Raw genomic sequence first — 24,230 nt, forward strand, 5'->3', positions numbered from 1 at the left:
TGGAAGGGTCGCGGAAATGAGATTTTTGCGGGAGCTGGTGAAAGACGTGTCGGCCAGCGAGTGAACTCAGGTGGACGCAAGAAAAGGTGTGCTGGTCCACGAGGTAACTTAGCGGGCGCTAAGAGAGAAGGCGTGCTAATCTGTGAGTGAGATTGGCAGACGCCAAAGGATCGCGTGCTGATCTGGGAGTCTCTACTGCCAGCAAACGTTGAGGAGAAAAGGCGCCCCGAACCGCGAGTGTGTGGGTGAGCCCTGACATGAGTACTGGAAAGGAAAGTGCCAGGGTGAAAACGAAAGTGAATAAAGAGAGCTCTGCTTGGTGAACTTGCCTGCCTGTCTTTCCTCCAGTGTGGTACCAGTGAGTTTGTTACAGTGAGATTTAATGCCATTATACAACACACTGAAAGCCACAATAAAACAGTGCATCAACAAATACCTGAAGCACATGTGTCTGTGTGTGTGTGTGTGTGTGTGTGTGTGTCTTGTGTGTGTGTGATATACCAGGCTCTCCAGCCTCTTAGCAACAATGGAGGCGAAGCGTCTTTCCCCGGCGAGTTCAGAGATGAGGAAGATGTACTCTGGGGCAGTGACTTGGTTGGAGCGGTGAGTGCGACCTGCAAGAGTCCCAAATAAAAATAAGATTTGCTGGAAAGTGACTCTGAACAACAGATCCAAAGGACAACACGAGTTCTTATAAAGTAATTACTAAAAAATGTCAAAGGTGACCATCTAATCTGAGTAAAAAGCAGGTCATCTGGATTTATTTACATGTGTATATTTATAGAGCACTTTAACACTGTTAAACACTGAATGCATAAAAACATAAACTGGATTAAACACAAGGCAATAAAAACAGTTTTATTGTAAAGCAAAAAGATCACAGGGAAAAAATGTGAACACTAATGCTTCATTTATTTATATATTCTTTTATATCTTGTGTACTTTACTTATATATTTAATGTGTATTATATTAACCGTATACTGAACAATTTAATCCACAAATAAGGATTAGGCATCTTCCAAAACATTAACTTTAAATTCAATTTAACAACATGATATAAAGTGTCAGTGCAGGTGATTTATGTAAAATGCTGAATCATCATCATCAGCTGAATCATAAAACTTCCTGTACCATCACATCGTTCACTATTCATTTGGATATTTATTTGAAAAAATCCCTACAACCCCAACTCCTGACTCACCAAACTGCTGAATGGCTCTGTCAGCGCTCCAGGGCAACTCCAGGGTCATGTGGACTCGCCTACGCTGGTTCTTCACCGTCGGTCTGCCTGCAAAGAGATCCCTGAACTGGCAGCTTCAGAGATGATCGCCACCAGCTGAGAGAAAAAGGAGAGAGAGAGAGAGAGAGAGAGAGAGAGAGAGAGAGAGAGAGAGAGAGACTTGACTTTCAACATTCCTTTATTAGGACAGTCATGACATGTCCACCATTCTTTTATCCAGAAAAGCAAATTTTTTCGAATACCTACTTAAAAGGGTAGAAAAGAGACTACCCTTTTTACTAATAAATAAATAAGTAAGTAATAAATGAATGAATGGATAAACAGATTAGTGTTGTTAGTATTGTTAGAGCATTCTGTTTAAGAGTATGTGTTTTCACTAAAAGTTTAAGATTAGTGCTTCATTTTCGACACTACACAGAACCTCCCCTGGCCTCATCATCTCATCAGCTGATCTGGATTCAGTGTTCCCCTGTCTATCATTTTAATTTTTCCCGTAAGCCAGGTAGCTAGTTTGGCTTGGCCTACTGTAAAATTAATTTTGCAGATTGTGTCTTTCTTTGCAGCTGAGTATTTGGGATCAAAGATAATCAGGTTCTCTGTGAGTGTCTGCCTTAAGTGCCCTGTTTAACTTTGCAGTGTATTAAACATATCTCTAAGTCTGTTGCATCAAATTAAGAGGTGGTCCAGCCTTTCCTCCCTGCCACAGAATGAACATGTTGTAGCTACAGTAGAGTTGGTATGTGCCACGTGTCTGTTTGTGGCCACGGCCTCATGAACAATCCTCCACTATAGATTGGCGCTACACTTCTCCTGGTGCTGGAGCTTGGTGCCAACAAGTCTGACCACTTTGAGTCCTTTACACCAACCAGAGTGTTTATGTGGGTGACCTTCATGGTGACTGTGTATAGGAATTTTCCAACCCAAACGGACAGCTAAGCCCTCCCCCTACCTTGAGCATAATACAAGCCCCAGAATATTAAAGTTTGATCCATGATAAAAACTGTGCACCCATCCCAAAGGCCTCTAGCATGTTAAAAAGACATGTGGTCTACTCAATCAAATGCTTTATCCTTAGCTAATGAAAAGAAACCCAAATCAAGAGAATTCAGTTTACATAGTTCAATTATGTCAGGTACAAGAAACACATTGTCCATCATTGTATGTCCAGGAACACAGTATGTTTGACTTGAGTCTATTACTTCATCAGTGTGTTCTTTCAGTCTGTTCATAGACATTTTGATAAGATCTTATATTCCGTGCACAGCAGTGATACAGGCCTCCAATTTTTTAGAACACCTAAAAACACCTTTTTTAGGTAGAAGAATATTTTGTAGTTGGCGATGGGAGATGGGGGCTGGCCAATCCCGGATGGCCTGGATCCTGGCAAGCTCGTTCTTGAGGAGTCTCTCCAAGACCTAACGCACCTGCCGGATGTGTTCATCCATGGAACGGGAGAAGATCAGAATATCATCTAAATAGACAAACACGCTGTTGAGCATGTCTCGGAGGACCACATTGACCATTGCCTGAAAGACGGCTGGAGCGTTAGTAAGGCCTAACGGCATGACAAGGTACTCATAATGACAGGCTGTGTCTTCCATTCGTCCCCCCTCCCTGATACGCACCAGGTGGTATGCGTTGCGTAGATCCAGCTTAGTGAAGACTGTGGCACCATGCAGGAGCTCAAACGCCGAGGTCAAAAGCAGCAAGGGGTAACAGTTCCCGGTAGTTGATACATGGGAGTAGAGATGTATCCTTATTCGCTACGAAGAAAAATCCTGCCCAAGCTGGGGAGGAGGATAGTTGGATGATACCTGCTGCCAGGGACTCCTGAATATACTGGTTCATGGCCGCTCTCGTAGGGCTGATAACTGATACAGGCGGCCCCGTGGACGACTGATTTCGGGAAGCAGCTCAATGGTACAGTTCAAGTGTCGGTGGGGAGGCAGAGAGGTGGCCAAGGCTTTACTGAACACTGGCACAAGGTCATGATAGTTTTTAGGAACCGATGTTAAATCTGAAAAACAGATTTTCAGATAACGATCCTGCATCAGTGTAGAAATGCCTGCAAGATCTCACTACAGGAGACCACCCCTCCCCACTGAAAAAACAAAGACCTGGATGATGACCTCAACATTTTCTACAGGTTGGAGAACAATATCTTCACACCTCTCATCCCACCCAGCCCCCTGTCTGCCCCATCACATCTCTGGGAACCCCTCTAACATTTCTGAGTTGCACTCACAATCTTTAAAGAGGATGTGTATTGGCTCTTTCAAAGACAGAAGACAAGGAAAGCTTCCAGCTCAGAGGGTGTCTTCCCCTTCTGTCTCAAAGTCTGTCTCTTCGAGCAAACAAATCGGTGGATGACACAGTCAACATGGGGCTGCACTACATTCTGCAAGACCTTGACTGCCCAGCAACATATTCCCGGATTGTATTTGTTGACTTCAGTTCGGCTTTAGCTGAGGTGCCGGTAGGTGAAGGTACCAGAGAAAAAGCTAGAGCCTATCAAGCCTTGAAGACGCCTTACATGTGATTGCAAGATGGACACCATTTCCGCAAGGGGGCGGTTCCTGGATGGTGTAGGTGGTAATGCCGGAAGTGCTCAAGCAGGCTGACAGTATGGAACACTCTTTTCTTCCTACCTGACACTGTTATATAGAATCTGTCGAGTCTCGCAGCACTTATTCTTGTAGTGGTCGTCTTCAGCCATGTGTATTGTTTCACACCCAAAATCTTTTCTCTCCAGGCATCTAACAGACTGCATGCTTTAATAACCTCATCTAATGCTTCACTGGACTGTATGTGTGGTTCTTATGAGTTCCGGTCTACCGTAAAGTCAATGGTGCAGTTCCAGTCTCCACCCATTACTATAGTCAGGATACTACCATGCTTAATTATTGCATACCGAAATTTATCAGACATTTTTAGTCTCTCACTTGCGAGGTTTACCAATATAAACATTCCTCTGATTTCTTCTTGTAGTATTGAAACCCGTCCCGGCTCTAGCACAATGCGCTGTATGACATTGTATGACCCTTTTTGAAAATAAAATTGCTGCCCCTGCACTGAAGCTTTTCCAATGATAGAGAAAGACTTGCTCTTCCCACCACATCCCCCATTCAGTTTCATTTTCTCTGTCACTGTGTTTCTTGTAGAAAAAGTACATGAATGTTTTTGTATTTAATAACCTCTTTAACTATGGCTCGTTTATTCTTATCTCTGCCCCCGTTAATGTTAAAGGTTCCTATTCTCAGCTGCTCCATAAGGACTATTAGCTAAAGGAAGAGAGAGCAGAAAAGGACATTAGGAATCACTATGTGTTTGCGAAGAAGTAAGCAATATTTACGATCTTTCCAAAGGTTTCATCTAGGAAGTTGTTTAACTCCTCTAGTGTGTGTAGTAGAGGAGCAGCGGTACTCTTGTTCTTTGCTGCAGTGATACCTGTGCTGCCCCCTGCCTCCTCCACAGCACCCTGCACATTGTCCATATTGGCAACTTCTTCCCTCTCAGCAACCTCCATACAATCTCCACTGGCCACACCAGCCTCTTCTGTGGTGCTTTTGATGTCTTCTGTTGTAAATTCAATACTTCCTGTCATTTTTATATCTGCACTGTCCCTCTGCTTTGTTAAACTACTTCCTGCACTAGTATTTTCCATTAGCATGGAGTCTCCTCTGGTTTCCTCCACCAAACCACCACTCTGTGTGCCCACTTCTCCAACTTCCTTATCTGTAAAGTCTTCCTCTTGTGAATCTTGCAGTTCAATAGAAGTGATTTCACACAATACAAGTTCATAATTGGCATCTTGTGCCTGTTCGTCCTCTGTGTTACCAACCGTGTTGGTCTCGGCAGCAGCAGCAGCAGCAGCAGCATGGGGCTGAGCAGTAACTCTGAAGGAGATCTCTAATTAGGGCTCCTTCAGGAACATCAGCACGCATTGCCTGAACGACATGCTTTAGCTCCAGGTGTTTACAATTTAGCAGCACTATGGTAATGCCCCTTGCTACCTTCCTGAATCATTACACTGTTTGTTACTGATTCCAGCGCTGTAAACAGAAAATGTTCTCCACTTACCGATACACCGCACTTCAGCTGATCTACCAGATGTTTCTCCTTCACAAACATTACAACGGCCTTGTTCAACTGCAACGCCGACATTATGTTCGCAAAGCCCACAAGCTCACCTACAGCCACTAACACCTGCTCCACCGTCCCCTGGGGCTTTTCTCATAGCGCCCCCACATGCCGGAGTGAGACCGGCTGGGTACCGCTGCCATCACACCCCCATACAAATACACCCCCCAACCCCTTTTTTTGTTTTTTTTGTTTATATATTTTTTTTTTCCTTTCTTTATACCCGTGAATTATTAAATAAAATAAAGTGACACCAAAAGTTAGGAAATAAGTTAGAGAGAGATTTGGGATCTGATTCAGTACTCAGGATTTCTCAGTAGTCAGACACTGTTTTGCTGAAATCAGCTTTTTAAAACACCCTGCGAACCTTCTCTCCGTTCATGAAGCGATCCTTCTCCTTGATGTTGATGTGGTCAATGGTGTGGCCGTGTTCAGCTCGAGACTCGTAATGAACGCTTCCATCCATCTGCCGAACCACTCGACCTTCCGTCCAGTCATCTACATACCCACAGAGAGAGAGAGAGGAAAAGAGGGAGAGAGATTTTTTTATTTTTATAAAAACAGATCAGATGTTTGCTATCTGGTTCAGTTTACTGTTTCAGTTTCATTAAAATAAATACACTATATTGCCAAAAGTACTGGGACACGTGACCTTTCTAATGTGGTTCTAACACCATTGTGGCTGATAAACAAAAATGTCCAAAAGCAAACTCCAAAATCTAGTGAAACATTTTCCCAGAAGATTGGAGAGAATTATACAAGCAAATTTGGACTGAATGTGGAAGGCAATGATAAAAAAAAACACATCGTACTTATGACTTCTGCCATTATATTGTATATCTAATTTTCCTGTACATTTATTCTAATTTGTGCATTTAAAGAACTAATGTGAGGACTGAGAGATAAACAGTTCCACATACTGTATATAGATGAAGTATAATCAGTATTTATACGTTTTTGTGGATAATAATTGTTATTATCAGAGTAATATTTCAGAACTCAGTGATTTTATCAGACAGCCATTATATAGTATTTGATTTAATAATTTGTTCTAATTTGTAATAATTTTCATTCTCCTTTCCCTTTGCCTCACCTCTGAAACCTTCTCTGGACCTCCAAATTTATCAATGAGCTCGTCCAGTGTGTTCAGAGGTAGTTCTTTCCCGAGCTCCGAGATTTTAATCAGGAGGCTTTGCTTCATCTCCTCCAAACGAGCTGGTGATGAACACAGGAACATTCTGACTTACACATTGTCAATCAACATCATCACCATCATCATCATGTTTTTTCTATGTGGCTGCAGATGAAAACAGAGTGAAAAGGAAGTATACCAGCATAACAGTTGGTTTGTGTAATGAAGATGACGTCATCGCCGTTGTCCTGTAGTGAATCAGGAGACGAGTTGGAGTCACTGTCCACTCCATCAGACTCCGTACTGCTGTCATCACTGACGTTAACGACACTCCTGCCATCTGCCCCCTGCCTGGGGCACTTTGACTGCCGAACTTTAGCTTTACCTTCACCACACACAAGTACAGCACAATGTTTATACACAGCTCTACAGCAGCATCTCTATCTGACACCAACTCCTCACCCTTAGTTCTTCTTTTTGTGTGTTTAGCATCTATGGGATCTTGAGCTTTCAGCTATGCTGCATTTGTGGAATCTACTTCCTCTGAATATTCACAACAGCGACTGTGTTTTTACTTTCAAATCACATTTATAAATGCATCTTTTGATGAAGATGAAGAAGAAGATAAAAAAGAATAAGAAGAAATGTGTTTTATTATTTAAATTGTTGTTGTTAATTCTTGTGTGTTGTTGATGTATGTAAGGGGTCCATAAATAAAATGTCTTCTTCTTCTTCTTCTGCTTCATCTTCTTCTTCTTTCTCCTATTATTATTATTATTATTATTATTATTATTATTTTAACTGCAAACTTTTCAAGACACTGAAATAATAAAAGTGTTTGCTTGAGTAGTAACAGTTGTTTGTGCAGGAGGAATCATCAGACCCGAGCTGAGGGTCAGAATAAATACTGTGTCCTGATCATTATGATGAAGTTTCCGATAAACTATGTATTGAAATGTTATTAAATTGAGCAAAACAACGTGTTGTGATGTTCCATAAAGAGCTGTGTGTGTGTGTGTGTGTGTGTGTGTGTGTGTGTGTGTGTGTGTTTGGGGTGGGGGGGACCTACGTTTCCTCTTGCTGGCGGCTCCTTTTTCTTTTCTCTGTTTCTCTAAAGGAAAGTGCTTTTGGACCAGAGACTGGAACACACCTCTATAAATACAGAACAGTTACTCAGACACCACACACACACACACACACACACACACACACACACACACACATACACACACAAAGCCACGCTGTGCTTCTTCTATCTGCTGTGTAACAGGAGGAATGTTGCTTATATGGATCAGTAATATTTTGAAGCCACAGCAGTGATAAAAGCGAAACGAAGGCGTTTTCTATCTGATAATTTGACTTCTTTAAACTCGCAGTTTCAGAATGTCGAATAGAACATTATTAACCGCAGTAATTTAAAGGACAGAAGGCACTCATGCGTTTACAGATTTCATTCACGAGCACGAACACACACACACACACACACACACACACACACACACACACACACACACACACATTGAGAAATGCCAGACTTACTCTGCAGCAGAAACAAACTTGTCCAAGTGTCCTTCATTTTCATCAAGAACTTCTCGAGTTCGTGCTTCACCTGTGGACTGCAGCCCGATCACAACACACTGCAAAATATATATCACAGTTGGATAGGAAACCGAACACACAAAAGATCTCTCGCTCTCAGCAGTGTGATGGAGCTCACCTTGCCAGCTTCCAGTTCTTTCTTCGCCAGCTCGACCAGACAGCGCACCTTCGAGGCGATACACAGGTATTTAAAAAAGCGCTGATGGGAAGACCAGAACTGACCCCATAGAGACTTCCTGGACACCATACCGAGTAAATCCGCTGCCTGAGTGAACACGGCCAAAGCTTCTGCCCACTGAGGACCAACGACAGAAAGAGTCAAGTTTTATTCCCACAGCATGACCTCAGTTCCTCATCAACTGACAAACCCATGTGGAACCAGGAGAACTTCATTGTTTAATATCACAGCGCATTCAGAACACACAGGAAGTGTAATCAGTGTTTTTATAAACACCTGTAGCCATAGTAACCACCAGTTCCGGACACATACAAACACAACCACATACACGCACTAACACACACGCACAAACACTTACACACATACACACACACAAACACATACACAGACACACACACCCACATACACAAACACTCACACACACACACACACACACACACACACACACACACACACACATACACACACAAAAACAAACACACACAAACACACTTGCTCTCCGCTTCACCTCAGCACCTTCTTCACCTCCACATCTACACTAACATCCTGGAACATCTCACACATACACCTGATTTATTACTTACACATAAACACCCAAATCTACATTTTCAGGACCTCACTATTAAATCCATGACATTTAAAATAATGAGTTTTTTGTTCTTGATGTGTTCGTGTGAATCTCAGGTTCACAGCTCAGTGGAAGTCTGTGTGTTGTAGTGTGACAGTCTGATTCTGTTAGATATTTCCTGCACCCTCACCAGTTTGGCAGCTTTGTTGTAAACGAGTGTGAAGTCATTGTCCAAGCTGATCTCTTCGATGCGGAACGAAACCCCAGAGAAGCTCAGCTGCCGTGCGATGTACATCCCACTAACCTTCATGTCCATAGCGACAATCTCCATGGCACCCACACCTCTGTTAAAACAGTGCAAACATCTGATCAGAAAACGTCCTACACTGATCGATCTCACACCCTCTTACACGTTACAGACCTTTTCTCTATCGCGTGGAGGAAATCTTCAAACGTCTTAAACTGTGTTCCTTCTCCCCAGATTCCCAGACGACTCATGTAGATCATGTTCTTTGGCTCAGAAGCACCTGCGCAATAAAGAAAATGTCGACCTTGGAATAATAACGACTATAAACATTTCCATGTGGTTGTAGGAAGACTGACCTGTAGCACTGGCGTACACCACCCTGGCCAGAGGAAGCTTGTTCTGGAGCTGAATCACAGCTTTGCCCATTTTGGTGGATGTGGCATTTTTAGCTTTATGGCATTCATCAAACACGATCTGTAAACACGGTGCAGGTAAAGGAACTTAAAGTAACCCTTTAAAGGTGTGTTATAATCTCACGCTCCAAACAGTAAAGGATACGACTCCATCAAATTCTGGTCCACACCAATCCAGGATCTGCTTGAGTCTGGTGCGGTGCTGACCTCCTGCCTGGCTTTCTCCAATCAGAGCAGAGTAGGTTGCAAACAGAACCCCTTCAGAGGTAGCTGTGTCTCCATACTTTATCTGACAGGACACAAAATGTGCAGATCGGTGAAGTGTTAATGCAAATACACTGTGACTGAGTTCAAGCCATAATATATGAGAGAGGAGAGAGAGGAGAGAGAGAGAGAGAGAGAGAGAGAGAGAGAGAGAGAGGGAGAGAGAGCGAGAGATAGAGAGAGAGAAATAGAGAGAGAGGAGAGAGAGGGGAGGAACAGAGAGAGAGAGAGAGAGAGAGAGAGAGAGAGAGAGAGAGAGAGAGAGAGAGAGAGAGAGAGAGAGAGAGAGAAATAGAGAGAGAGGAGAGAGGGGAGGAACAGAGAGAGAGAGAGAGAGAGAGAGAGAGAGAGAGAGAGAGAGAGAGAGAGAGAGAGAGGGGGAGAGAGAGAGAGAGAGGGAGAGAGAGAGGAGAGAGAGGAGAGAGAGAGAGAGAGAGAGAGAGAGAGGAGAGAGAGAGGAGGGAGAGAGAGAGAGAGAGAGAGAGAGAGAGAGAGAGAGAGAGAGAGGAGAGAGAGAGAGAGGAGAGAGAGAGAGAGAGGAGAGAGAGAGAGAGAGAGAGAGAGAGAGAGAGAGAGAGAGAGAGAGAGAGGAGAGAGAGAGAGAGGAGAGAGAGAGGAGAGAGAGAGAGAGAGAGAGGAGAGAGAGAGAGAGAGAGAGGAGAGAGAGGAGAAAACTTTTTCACTTTTTAAGACCCTGTGGAAACCCTGTATTAATTTGTGTTTAATTAAATATGTATTTATCTGCATTTAATGTGTGTGAATCTTCACCTTATTCAAAGCATGTACTAGAATATTACTAGGAGCACGAATGTCCTGAAGATCTCGTTCAGCGTCATATTTGAGGTCATTGGATACGCTGAACCTGAAAGAGACAGAAGAAATATTAGAGATAGAAAGTGTGGAAATAAATCTCATGTAGAGCTAGTGTAGAAGGGGTAGTGTAGAAGGGGTAGTGTAGAAGGGGTAGTGTAGAGGGGTAGTGTAGAAGGGGTAGTGTAGAAGGGGTAGTATTGAAGGGTAGTGTAGAAGGTAGTGTTGAAGGGGTAGTGTAGAAGGGAAGCGCTAAAGGGGTAGTGTAAAGGGTAGTGTAAAAGGGGTAGTGATGAAGGGGTAGTTTAGAAGGGGTAGTGTTGAAGGGGTAGTGTAGAAGGGGTAGTGTTGAAGGGGTAGTGTTGAAGGGTAGTGTTGAAGGGGTAGTATTGAAGGGGAGTGTAGAAGGGAAGCACTAAAGGGGTAGTGTAGAAGGGGTAGTGTGAAGGGGTAGTGTTGAAGGGTAGTGTAGAAGGGGTAGTGTTGAAGGGGTAGTGTTAAAGGGGTAGTGTAGAAGGAGTAGTGTTGAAGGGTAGTGTTGAAGGGGTAGTGTAGAAGGTAGTGTAGAAGGGGTAGTGTTGAAGGGTAGTGTTGAAGGGCAGTGTAGAAGGGGTAGTGTTGAAGGGTAGTGTTGAAGGGTAGTGTTGAAGGGGTAGTGTAGAAGGAGTAGTGTTAAAGTGGTAGTGTTGAAGGAGTAGTGTAGAAGGGAAGCGCTAAAGGGGTAGTGTAAAGGGGTAGTGGTGAAGGGTAGTGTAGAAGGGTAGTGTTGAAGGGTAGTGTTGAAGGGTAGTGTAGAAGCGGTAGTGTTGAAGGGGTAGTGTAGAAGCGGTAGTGTTGAAGGGTAGTGTAGAAGCGGTAGTGTTGAAGGGGTAGTGTAGAAGGGGTAGTGTTGAAGGAGTAGTGTAGAAGCGGTAGTGTTGAAGGGTAGTGTAGAAGCGGTAGTGTTGAAGGGGCAGTGTTGAAGGGTAGTGTAGAAGGGGTAGTGTTGAAGGGTAGTGTGAAGGGGTAGTGTTGAAGGGGTAGTGTAGAAGCGGTAGTGTTGAAGGAGTAGTGTTAAAGTGGTAGTGTTGAAGGAGTAGTGTAGAAGGGAAGCGCTAAAGGGGTAGTGTAAAGGGGTAGTGGTGGAGGGTAGTGTAGAAGGGGTAGTGTTGAAGGGGTAGTATTGAAGGGTAGTGTAGAAGCGGTAGTGTTGAAGGGGTAGTGTAGAAGCGGTAGTGTTGAAGGGGTAGTGTAGAAGCGGTAGTGTTGAAGGGGTAGTGTAGAAGCGGTAGTGTTGAAGGAGTAGCTTACCATAATGCTTTTCTCCTTCCCTTTAGGAAGTTCTCCAGAATGATCCCAGCCACTGTGCGGCCCTTCCCCACTCCAGCTCCATCTCCAATCAGAAAACCTGCTCTCTGCTTGTTCTGGAGGATCACCTCATGTTGCTAACATATACACACACACACACACACACACACACACACACACACACACACACACACACACGTAGACACACACACATACACATTTTCAGTATTTATAGAACTCTTCTTCTGGAAATCACTGTGACGTGATCCACACACTGAGGCTTGTATCTCTTATATAATCACACTGTTCCTAACCCTCTCCTGGAGATGTTTTTGATCTCATCTCTCCTGTTGGTTGTTGATCCCCTGAACTTTCCTTTGTTTTTTTTTGTTTTGTTTTTTTTTTTTTTACAACGATTCAGGTTACTCTTCAGGATTTGTCTGTTGTTGGAATTAAAGCTGCAGTTGGGTTCATCAGGCTGCATCTCAAATACTATCATACAAAATCCACTATCTCTTAATAACTATCCAAAATCTGAAAGTGTTTCTGCTCTGCAGCTCGCTACAGTGGTGAACTTTACTGAAGTGAAGTGTTACTACATTTCAAAGTCAAATCTCATTTACAACATTTAAATAAAACAGAAGAAAAGAAGGTTTTGGGTTCATGATCATTATAATAGAAATCAATCAGTGTTTGAGTCTTTAATATCATTCTATTAATAGATCAGTGTGCTGAGAGTCACATTCGAGTCTTTACACTGAAACTGCATGATTAAAGAATCTTGTGATAAAATGATCATAGGAACATTATAGTTATAATAAATCACTACTTTGGATACTTAAGTACATTTGAAAACAAAAAGTTTTGTACTTTTACTCAAGTGACAGAACTTTTACTTTTACTGGAGTCTGAGTCTCTACTTTTAATAAATCCACCTGCTTTATGCACTTCATCCACCACTAATTATGAACGTGTGTGTGTGTGTGTGTGTGTGTGTGTGTGTGTGTGTGGTATGCTACTGCATATACTTGGCAGGCGTAGATGATGGCCTCGAGCTGCAGGGCAGAGAGCACCCCACACTGGATGATGGCCTCAGGGATAGAGAGTGTGTAGGTGATGTCTGGTGGAGGAACGCTTGAAAGTGTGTTGGTCTCCACTACACGGTCAGGGTGTGAGTTTCCTATAGAGGCTGAACAGATAATAAAGATGTCTGATATAAGAGGAGGAAGAGAGATGATCAGATATGAAGGTGTGAAAAATGAGAAGTGGGCAGAGCCTACATTTAGAAGGTTTGTAATCAGCATAGGTGTTTACATGGCCGAGCTCTTCTGTCTCTTCTTCCTCTATCTCTTCCTCCTCTTCTGGCTGAGAACGCTGTAGCACACACACGCACACACACACACACACACACACACACACACACACACACACACACACATGGACCAGTTATAATTACTCACCTAGATAAAGACTACAGGTTTCTCTACATATCAAACAAATAACAATAAATGAAATTGAAAGCAAGATCTCAGAGCAGAACACTGAATTCTGAGTTCTGATTTACCTGAACAGGTGGCGGTGTGCTGATAAGTGCTGTGATATCAGCTAAACTTTGTATATCCTGAAACCGGTTGGAATACTGCTAAAGAGAAGAAAAGAAGCAAAAACACAGGACTGAAAGTAAATCAGTGGCAGAAACGAACGTGTGAAAATGTGACATCTCGAGTGCAGAGCGAACACATAGCGCTTGAGTGTAGGAGTGCAGAAAAACAATATTGGAATTCAGAGGAAGTTCGCGGTCGCTTTGTTCGATGTATGTGCGGGTGGGTGGGGGGTAAATCAGTCTTACCTCCTGAGTCGGTGTTGGTGTATTGATGTCCCATATGGTAGGTACAGGAATGACATCTACAAAGTCAGACAGAGGGTCCGTAGAAATGGGGGAGATATCAGTCAGATCATCAATACATACCAGGTCCTACAGAGAGAGAGAGAGAGAGAGAGAGAGAGAGAGAGAGAGAGATAGAGGGATTATATCATGCTAAAACCTTTCACTATATGATGATCAGGAACTTCATAATGCTAAGAATTTCATGTCTATATTGCAGCTTAACAATATTTCTTTCAGTCACCCAGATCACTGAAACCTTTATCAGTATTTACACCAGCAGGAAACATAAAGACACTAATCCTGAATAAATCCATGGCCATGGTGTGGGTTTTCTCTGTAAATTGCCTTCAGAGTGAAAACGAATGTCTGAAGTTGTGTGAATTCAGTGCTGGGATCGGATCCACTTTTTGATCCTGAACAATAATAAAGGTGTTTACAGATCATTATGAAGGACTTAATCACTCAGTGGTTTCAAATCCTTATCTCAGGGAAATGTTCTTCTCTTTTCTAATTACACATGAGCTCGGACATGGACGGGAAAAAATCTATCCTGCTCTGGTCCCTGGATACAGCATCATTTTGTTACCATTGGAAACCACACCAGGAACCCAACTATAGACACCTGAGATGGTGAAACATGATTGTTATTTTTTTAGAAAATCCACTTAAACATCACTTTGAAATTTCAGGAATAAACAAACAAACAAACAAATAAATAAAAGCAAATAAATAAATAAACAATAAATAATAAAAAATAAAACCCATATATATATACATAAATAGGTTTTGGCTGTAATCGACTTAATAATGAACAATAATATTTTGGGAGAAGTTTCTACACCCTCAGTGATAATAAGATATCGATCAGCTCAGTACACAGTAAAGCTGTTATTAGCCAATCGCTCTTATCACGCACGTCTGTTTTACACGTCTGCCTTTTTTACTGTCTGAGTAAAAAAAAAATACTGCTGAATCATTAAAGATGATATAATGAAAAAATAAAAAAAGTTATAAATCGCACCATTATAATAAAACATTACAAATTATAAAACATTTGATCCAAAAATAATAACAAAATCATCATGAGCATTGAGAGATCATCACATATATTTATACTGAGTTTAACTGGTCTAACATTAAGATCCTAAATACTTTTGGATAATGGAATGAGGAAATAGTACCTGTACCTGTACCTTATGCAGTTGAAGACAAGAAAAATCTGATTTTAACTTATAGCTATAAATGTATAACTGTATAAGTTTATACTAATAAATTACATAAAATGTTAAAAAAACTATTTTTATTATTAATCTATTATTATTGTATTATTCATTTCAAGTAGTAATTTACAATTTTCGTTGAGTTTACTGTACAGTACATGTACAATTTCACTCAAAATAGGAACCATCAAAAAAGAGTCAGAACCTCGCCATTTCTGTTACTCGCGAGGGTCATAAAAGTAACTACCCTGAGTATCCGGCTGCACTGTATAGATGTATAAGTGAATAAGTGTACAGATGTATAAGATTATACGTGTACAGATGTATAGGTTTATAAGTGTACAGGTGTATAGGTTTATAAGTGTACAGATGTATAAGTGTATAAGTGTACAGATGTATAAGTGTATAAGTGTACAGATGTATAGGTTTATAAGTGTACAGATGTATAAGTGTATAAGTGTACAGATGTATAAGATTATAAGTGTACAGATGTATAAGTTTATACGTGTACAGATGTATAAGTGTATAAGTGTACAGATGTATAAGTGTATAAGTGTACAGATGTACAAGTTTATAAGTGTACAGATGTATAGGTTTATAAGTGTACAGATGTATAAGTTTATAAGTGTACAGATGTATAAGTGTATAAGTGTACAGATGTATAAGTTTATAAGTGTACAGATGTATAAGTGTATAAGTGTACAGATGTATAAGTTTATAAGTGTACAGATGTATAAGTGTATAAGTGTACAGATGTATAAGTGTATAAGTGTACAGATGTATAGGTTTATAAGTGTACAGATGTATAAGTGTATAAGTGTACAGATGTATAAGTTTATAAGTGTACAGATGTATAAGTGTATAAGTGTACAGATGTATAAGTGTATAAGTGTACAGATGTATAAGTTTATAAGTGTACAGATGTATAAGTGTATTAGTGTACAGATGTATAAGTTTATAAGTGTACAGATGTATAAGTGTATTAGTGTACAGATGTATAAGTGTATAAGTGTACAGATGTATAAGTTTATAAGTGTACAGATGTATAAGTTTATAAGTGTACAGATGTATTAGTGTATAAGTGTACAGATGTATAAGTTTATAAGTGTACAGATGTATAGGTTTATAAGTGTACAGATGTATAAGTGTATAAGTGTACAGATGTATAAGTTAATAAGTGTACAGATGTATAAGTTTATAAGTGTACAGATGTATGTGTATAAGTGTACAGATGTAAGTGTATAAGTGTACAGATGTATAAGTGTATAAGTGTATAAGTGTACAGATGTATTAGTGTATAAGTGTACAGATGTATAAGTGTATAAGTGTACAGATGTATAAGTTTATAAGTGTACAGATGTATAAGTTTATAAGTGTACAGATGTATAAGTGTATAAGTGTACAGATGTATAAGTGAATAAGTGTACAGATGTATAAGTTTATAAGTGTACAGATGTATGTGTATAAGTGTACAGATGTATAAGTGTATAAGTGTACAGATGTATAAGTGTATAAGTGTACAGATGTACAAGTTTATAAGTGTACAGATGTATAGGTTTATAAGTGTACAGATGTATAAGTGTATAAGTGTACAGATGTATAAGTGTATAAGTGTACAGATGTATAAGTTTAGAAGTGTACAGATGTATAAGTTTATAAGTGTACAGATGTATAAGTTTATAAGTGTACAGATGTATAAGTGTATAAGTGTACAGATGTATAAGTTTAGAAGTGTACAGATGTATAAGTTTATAAGTGTACAGATGTATAAGTTTAGAAGTGTACAGATGTATAAGTTTATAAGTGTACAGATGTATAAGTGTATAAGTGTACAGATGTATAAGTTTATAAGTGTACAGATGTATAAGTTTATAAGTGTACAGATGTATAAGTTTATAAGTGTACAGATGTATGTGTATAAGTGTACAGATGTATAAGTGTATAAGTGTACAGATGTACAAGTTTATAAGTGTACAGATGTATAGGTTTATAAGTGTACAGATGTATAAGTGTATAAGTGTACAGATGTATAAGTGTATAAGTGTACAGATGTATAAGTTTAGAAGTGTACAGATGTATAAGTTTATAAGTGTACAGATGTATAAGTTTATAAGTGTACAGATGTATAAGTGTATAAGTGTACAGATGTATAAGTTTAGAAGTGTACAGATGTATAAGTTTATAAGTGTACAGATGTATAAGTTTAGAAGTGTACAGATGTATAAGTTTATAAGTGTACAGATGTATAAGTGTATAAGTGTACAGATGTATAAGTTTAGAAGTGTACAGATGTATAAGTTTATAAGTGTACAGATGTATAAGTTTAGAAGTGTACAGATGTATAAGTGTATAAGTGTACAGATGTATAAGTTTAGAAGTGTACAGATGTATAAGTTTATAAGTGTACAGATGTATAAGTGTATAAGTGTACAGATGTATGTGTATAAGTGTACAGATGTATAAGTTTATAAGTGTACAGATGTATAGGTTTATAAGTGTACAGATGTATTAGTGTATAAGTGTACAGATGTATAAGTTTATAAGTGTACAGATGTATAGGTTTATAAGTGTACAGATGTATTAGTGTATAAGTGTACAGATGTATAAGTTTATAAGTGTACAGATGTATAGGTTTATAAGTGTACAGATGTATTAGTGTATAAGTGTACAGATGTATAAGTTTATAAGTGTACAGATGTATAAGTAGATAGATATATAAGTAGATAAGTGTATAGATGTAGAAGTTTATAATTGTCACAGCTCAAGAAATCTAAGGAGAACACCAGTGTGTTTGCAACAGAACAGAAGGAAAATCTTACACTCCTTTGAAAATTCTGGGAAAGCCGGCCTCGGAGGACTGAACATTTCCACGGAGAATCTGAGGAGATCTGACAGTTGTTTCAGTACTGAATGAAACATCACATCCTGCGCGTGGTACTGAAGCCAGCTCTGACTCAAACCAGAGAAACCTGTTTGTTCCTTTCGCAACAGAAAACACTGCACGCAACCTGCTTTTTCCAAGGACCGGAAAGTTCACTAAACGTGTTTAACGACTTACGCTGATTGTACAGACGGACAACATCGAGTATTCCGATTGCAGAGTTTTCCCTCATGAGCAGAGCGACAGTTAGTACAGTGCGTTTATATACGTGCAGATGTTACACATGATGCAGGTGTTTCAGAAAATTCACCAACAATCATTTCTGTAAAGACTAATTAAAATCATTATTCTTCTTTTACTAAGCCCAAATCTTGACAACAAAATAATAAATAAAATAAATAAATAAATAAATAGAAAATAAGAACCATCTTCTGTTTCTTTTTTATTTATTCAATTTATTATTTTTTTTATTAATTCACTGAAATTAATAGATTTTATTAATTGATAATTTTTTTGTTTCATTCGTTTTATTTACAATTATTCTTTTCTATTATATTTGAATCATTTTATACTTATTTTGATAAGCCTCCCTTTTTATGTATTCTATTTATTTATTTTATTATTTTTATTAAATTAATTTATTTACAAATATACTGTATTATTTTGTAATTCTGTTAATTTATATACTTTATTATATGCTATATCATTATTATTAATTATTTTTTTTATGTTTTTGTATATTCTGATGTGATGGTGTTATGCTGTGGATTAATAAATAATAACAGATCAGAATCCTTCAGTCTTTTAGTGGTTCATTATACAAATCACTGCAGTAAAACATTTGTTGATCCAATTTAGAGGATTAATGCAGAACAAAACATAAAACCTGAGGAAAAGTTTACACTGCAGAATTCTTCAACTTCAACAAGTTTACAGCCAAGCCCGTATGGGGTGTGATGTACAGGGTATGGGGAATGAGGTGTGGGGTATGGGCTGTAGGGTATAGGGGATATAAGGTGTGGGGTATGGGGTATGAGGTACAAGATGTGGGGTATGGTGTATGAGGTGTGGGGTGTGGGGTATGAGGTGTGGGGTATGGGGTATGAGGTGTGGTGAATGAGGTATGAGGTGTGGTGAATGAGGTATGGGGTATGGGGTATAAGGTGTGGGGTATGGGGTATGGGGTATGAGGTGTAGTGAATAGGGTATGGGGTATAAGGTGTGTGGTATGGGGTATGAGGTATGAGGTGTGGTGAATAAGGTATGGGGTATAAGGTGTGGGGTATGAGGTATAAGGTGTGGGGTATGAGGTGTGGGGTATGGGGCATGAGGTATGAGGTGTGGTGAATGAGGTATGGGGGTATAAGGTGTGGGGTATGGGGTATGGGGTATGAGGTATGAGTGTGGTGAATGAGGTATGGGGTATAAGGTGTGGTATGGGGTATGAGGTGTAGTGAATGAGGTATGGGGTATAAGGTGTGGGGTATGGGGTATAAGGTGTGGTGAATGAAATATGAGGGTATAAGGTGTGGAGTATGGGGTATGGGGTATGAGGTATGAGGTGTGGTGAATGAGGTATGGGGTATAAGGTGTGGGGTATGGGGTATGAGGTATGAGGTGGTGAATGAAGTATGAGGTATGAGGTGTGGAGTATGGGGTATGGGGTGAGGTATGAGGTGTGGTGAATGAGGTATGGGGTATAAGGTGTGGAGTATAGGGTATGGGGTATGAGGTGTGGGGTATGGGCTGTAGGGTATAGGGGATATAAGGTGTGGGGTATGGGGTATGAGGTACAAGATGTGGGGTATGGTGTATGAGGTGTGGGGTGGGGTATGAGGTGTGGGGTATGGGGTATGAGGTGTGGTGAATGAGGTATGAGGTGTGGTGAATGAGGTATGGGGGTTATAAGGTGTGAGGGTATGGGGTATGGGGTATGAGGTGTAGTGAATAGGGTATGGGGTATAAGGTGTGTGGTATGGGGTATGAGGTGTGGTGAATAAGGTATGGGGTATAAGGTGTGGGGTATGGGGTATGAGGTGTGGTGAATAAGGTATGGGGTATAAGGTGTGGGGTATGGGGTATGAGGTATAAGGTGTGGTGCAAAAGGTATGGGGTATAAGGTGTGGGGTATAGGGTATGATGTGTGGTGAATGAGGTATGGGGTATAAGGTGTAGGGCATGGGGTATAGGGTATGAGGTATGAGGTGTGGTGAATGAGGTATGGGGTATAAGGTGTGGGGTATTGGGTATGAGGTATGAGGTGTGGTGAATGAGGTATGGGGTATAAGGTGTGGGGTATGAGGTATGAGGTGTAGTGAATGAGGTATGGGGTATAAGGTGTGGGGTATGTGGTATGAGGTGTGGTGAATGAAATATGAGGGTATAAGGTGTGGAGTATGGGGTATGGGGTATGAGGTATGAGGTGTGGTGAATGAGGTATGGGGTATAAGGTGTGGAGTATAGGGTATGGGGTATGAGGTATGAGGTGTGGTGAATGAGGTATGGGGTATAAGGTGTGGGGTATGGGGCATGAGGTATGAGGTGTGTGAATGAGGTATGGGGTATAAGGTGGGGTATGGGGTATGAGGCATGAGGTGTGGTGAATGAGGTATGGGGTATAAGGTGGGGTATGTGGTATGAGGTGTGGTGAATGAAATATGAGGGTATAAGGTGTGGAGTATGGGGTATGGGGTATGAGGTATGAGGTGTGGTGAATGAGGTATGGGGTATAAGGTGTGGAGTATGGGGTATGGGGTATGAGGTATGAGGTGTGGTGAATGAGGTATGGGGTATAAGGTGGGGTATGGGGTATGAGGTATGAGGTGTGGTGAATGAAGTATGAGGTATGAGGTGGAGTATGGGGTATGGGGGTATGAGGTGTGGTGAATGAGGTATGAGGGTATAAGGTGTGGGGTATGGGGTATGAGGTATGAGGTGTGGTGAATGAGGTATGGGGGTATAAGGTGTAGGAGGTGAAGGGTATGAGGTATGAGGTGTGGGATATAAGGTATGAGGTGTGGGGTATTTGGTGTGAGGTTAAGCTGATAAGGCATGTTTAGTAAACACAGTGACCTACTGAAGTTCTAAACACTAAAGAGGTGACATGTTTATCTGCCCCTGTGGTCTGACAGCAGCGTCCTGTCACAGCGATGTTCCTCTTCCACTTCATATTCTACTCAGTTTCCTGCTTAAACAAGCACTTTGTGTTTCCCAGCAGTGCTTTCATAAACCACATGTATGACCAAATTTAGACCAAGTTTTCACAATCATGAGTTTTCCTGCGCTAACACCACTGAGACACCTTCGCAAACTCCAACACCACAGTGCAGGGGTCAGGAACTCAAACACCACAGTGCAGGGGTCACAAACTCAAACACCACAATGCGGGGTCACAAACTTAAACACCACAGTGCGGGGGTCACAAACTCAAACACCACAGTGCGGGGGTCACAAACTCAAACACCACAGTGGGAGGGTCAGGTATTTAAACACCACAGTGCAGGGGTCACAAACTCAAACACCACAGTGCAGGGGTCACAAACTCAAACACCACAATGCGGGGGTCACAAACTCAAACACCACAGTGCGGGGGTCACAAACTCAAACACCACAGTGCGGGGGTCAGGTACTTAAACACCACAGTGCGGGGGTCAGGTACACAAACCCCGCTGATGCATGTGGTTCTCAATAATAAAGATCTGCAGTTTAATCTGAACACTTCTACACCAGGGTGTGGTGAGGAAATAAAAAGTCAGATATAATGTATGTGTGTCAGACACTGGCTTTGTTTCATCTCCTAACTGCATGAATGGAGCGTAGGGTTTCAGGAACACTGAGCCACTGCCCTGAACCTTCTAGACTGAAGCAGTGAGCAGGGAATCCCCCAGCATTCCACATCAACCACAACACATTCTTCCATACTAAAATACCATCTCACATCAAACATACTTCTATCCTGAACCTCCTCCACAGGACCAGCAGGAAAATAACAAGCCGTCTGATAAATTCTGTGTGCTGTTCATACGGTTCTGTTTTTATTTTGTTTACTAACATTTCAATGATTTACTATAAAACTGGTACAGAAACTAATCAGTTGATCTCAGAGACAAACAGATTAAAGAAGCGCTGTGAGAATCCTGCATGCATTCTGACATGCTTTTCTGCTCATCACTGTTGTAAAGAGTTTCTATCACAGAGATTGTCATGTCTCACGATGTCTCGCTGGATGTTTTTTGTTAACAATATCAAGCAAAATCCCAGCACATCAGTGAGTTCTAGAAATACTTGAAGATTTACAAATAGAAAAACAACGAGATTTACTGCATTGCAGAATGTGGTGAGGAACCCGGGAGGTCTGGTGCATGCAGTAAACCTTCTCATGATTCTCCATCAAGGTTATAAAGGCATGTGTTCAAATGCAGTTTGAGTCAGACATAAAATCAAATACGTCGCAATAGGAAACTTTATTTAACGGCGTAAATCGATGAACTTTCTCATTATTAGTGATCAGTGCTGATTTTGTCTGTGTGTTCAGAAGTCACCCTCAGGCTTCGTGCTGAAGGAGAGTATTTGCATCGACATTCTTCTGTTTTGCATCTTCAGTTTAAAAAAAAGGCAAATGAAACATTCGTCAAGCAAAGAAACGTATAAAATAAATAAGGTCATGCTTCGTCTCAGCCTTGTCGCTCTCCAGACTCCATCCGTAAACCTGTTTATGGATGTAGTTTTAATTCCACTCCCACCCTGTGGTGAACATCGTGCTGCACTGGAACATGCCCCAAAACGTCCACCAAGCTCGGAACAAAGGCACAAAAACAGATGAGGAAGCAACTGTTTGGGAATCAGGTGATATTGCAGTCTGGAAAAACAACTCCTGCATAATAAATTCAAATCCTTTATAAATAACTAACATGTAGGTCTAATAAACACACCCTGTGTCTGATCTCCATAACCTGCTGATGATTTCATCACGTTCATGTCATAAAGCTCACTAGTGATCCGAGTCTGAGCTGTGATGAGTGCTCATGAGGGTTTGAAGTGGAATGACTGTAACACACACACACACACACACACACACACACACACATACACTGGCCAAATGTGACTAACAAGTGGTGTATTAGTGCACTACGTTAAGAGGAAGCTAAGCCCCGGGGGTGGGGGGTGGGGGGTATGGGCTCTTCTCTTACCGAAAGTCACTGAGTGTCTGTGTGTGATTTTAAACAATGAGGAAAATAAAGAAACCTGCAAACCAGGCAAAAAAAAAAACTCTCCCCGTGCAGAAAAACAATTCAAGTAAATGGGTAAATGTATGTATTTTGTACACAAGAGGAATTTGAACACACACGTATTGTGTCGAGGTCACTAAAGAGCCGTGTCTCATTATTACAGTAGATTAGCGTTAGCCACAGCGTCACGGCGCATACCGGAGCCTTTCGACCCGCGCTGACGGGAAAAACATCAGCAGCCAAGAACAACAGCTTCCTGCGTTTCATTACCCCACAGATGCAGCTAAAAATATCAAAAGTGATCTAAAAACAACGTCGTCGAAAAAATGCATGAGAAAGAAAAAAGTGAAAGAATAAAAATCTAAATGGTAAAATAAGAGAGAGAGAGAGAGAGAGAGAGAGAGAGAGAGAGAGAGAGAGAAAGGGTTCAGGTCAAGTAGTGAAACCACAGGTGTCCATGATCGAGATCTCTTCATAGCACCTTACATCACTCTCTTCCAGTAAGGCATGCGCTCGTGCAGCTCAGCCTCGGGGCCTAAAATAGATCTGTTTGCCCATCGTTTACTGTCAGGATTTACAGTTTCTCTCCTTCTGAAGAACAGACACCAGACCTGGTGAGATCTCAGACCCAAAAAGTTCACATTAACACATGAACACAAGCGGATTCATTTTCACACTGATGTTTATGTTCATCCAGGTCTTGGGTTTAAACCCCACACACAGTCTGGAGTAAGACCTTCTGTCACGGCCTTCACTTCTTCTGCAAGCGTAGATTTATTAGCAACGCTCGAGCGCACACGTCAAAACCAAAAATAAATGCTTTCATGCAAATAATCTGAAGCCTGAAGTTGACTCGCCGAGGAGAATCCACCAAGCGCCTCCTTCCAGCTCTTACTGGAATCCAGCACAGATTGCGGATTCATTGCCGATCACGGTCGAATTATTAACTGCTTTTTTTGGGGAATAAAGCTACAGGAAGTGATTTTCTAAAGAACAGTAAAGTGAGGGTTAAACCTGGAGGACGTGTTGAGGAGGAAGTCTGTTCACTTTAAATTCCGACAAGGAAATAACAGACAAAAACAATTCCTGGAGAGAAACCAGATTAAATTGCGCAGCTGAGACGACTTCCCAGAA

General features: G+C 41.0%; 1 protein-coding gene across 1 annotated transcript in view; it reads right to left on the bottom strand.

The window, feature by feature from the left end:
- The window catches only part of si:ch73-63e15.2 (protein strawberry notch homolog 2), a 75,771-nt gene that overhangs the window by 14,005 nt on the left and 37,536 nt on the right, over positions 1-24,230 (bottom strand). Inside the window, 20 exon segments of the mRNA XM_046857102.1 lie at positions 502-614; positions 1,203-1,277; positions 1,280-1,337; positions 5,749-5,867; positions 5,870-5,879; positions 6,475-6,596; positions 6,713-6,898; positions 7,583-7,665; positions 8,053-8,150; positions 8,231-8,407; positions 9,049-9,202; positions 9,280-9,385; positions 9,462-9,579; positions 9,664-9,807; positions 10,551-10,644; positions 11,883-12,016; positions 12,908-13,068; positions 13,160-13,253; positions 13,444-13,521; positions 13,729-13,854. Coding sequence (XP_046713058.1) covers positions 502-614; positions 1,203-1,277; positions 1,280-1,337; positions 5,749-5,867; positions 5,870-5,879; positions 6,475-6,596; positions 6,713-6,898; positions 7,583-7,665; positions 8,053-8,150; positions 8,231-8,407; positions 9,049-9,202; positions 9,280-9,385; positions 9,462-9,579; positions 9,664-9,807; positions 10,551-10,644; positions 11,883-12,016; positions 12,908-13,068; positions 13,160-13,253; positions 13,444-13,521; positions 13,729-13,854 — 2,250 coding nt within the window.

This window comes from Silurus meridionalis, chromosome 9 (assembly GCF_014805685.1).
Source record: "Silurus meridionalis isolate SWU-2019-XX chromosome 9, ASM1480568v1, whole genome shotgun sequence".
Classification (NCBI taxonomy): domain Eukaryota; kingdom Metazoa; phylum Chordata; class Actinopteri; order Siluriformes; family Siluridae; genus Silurus; species Silurus meridionalis.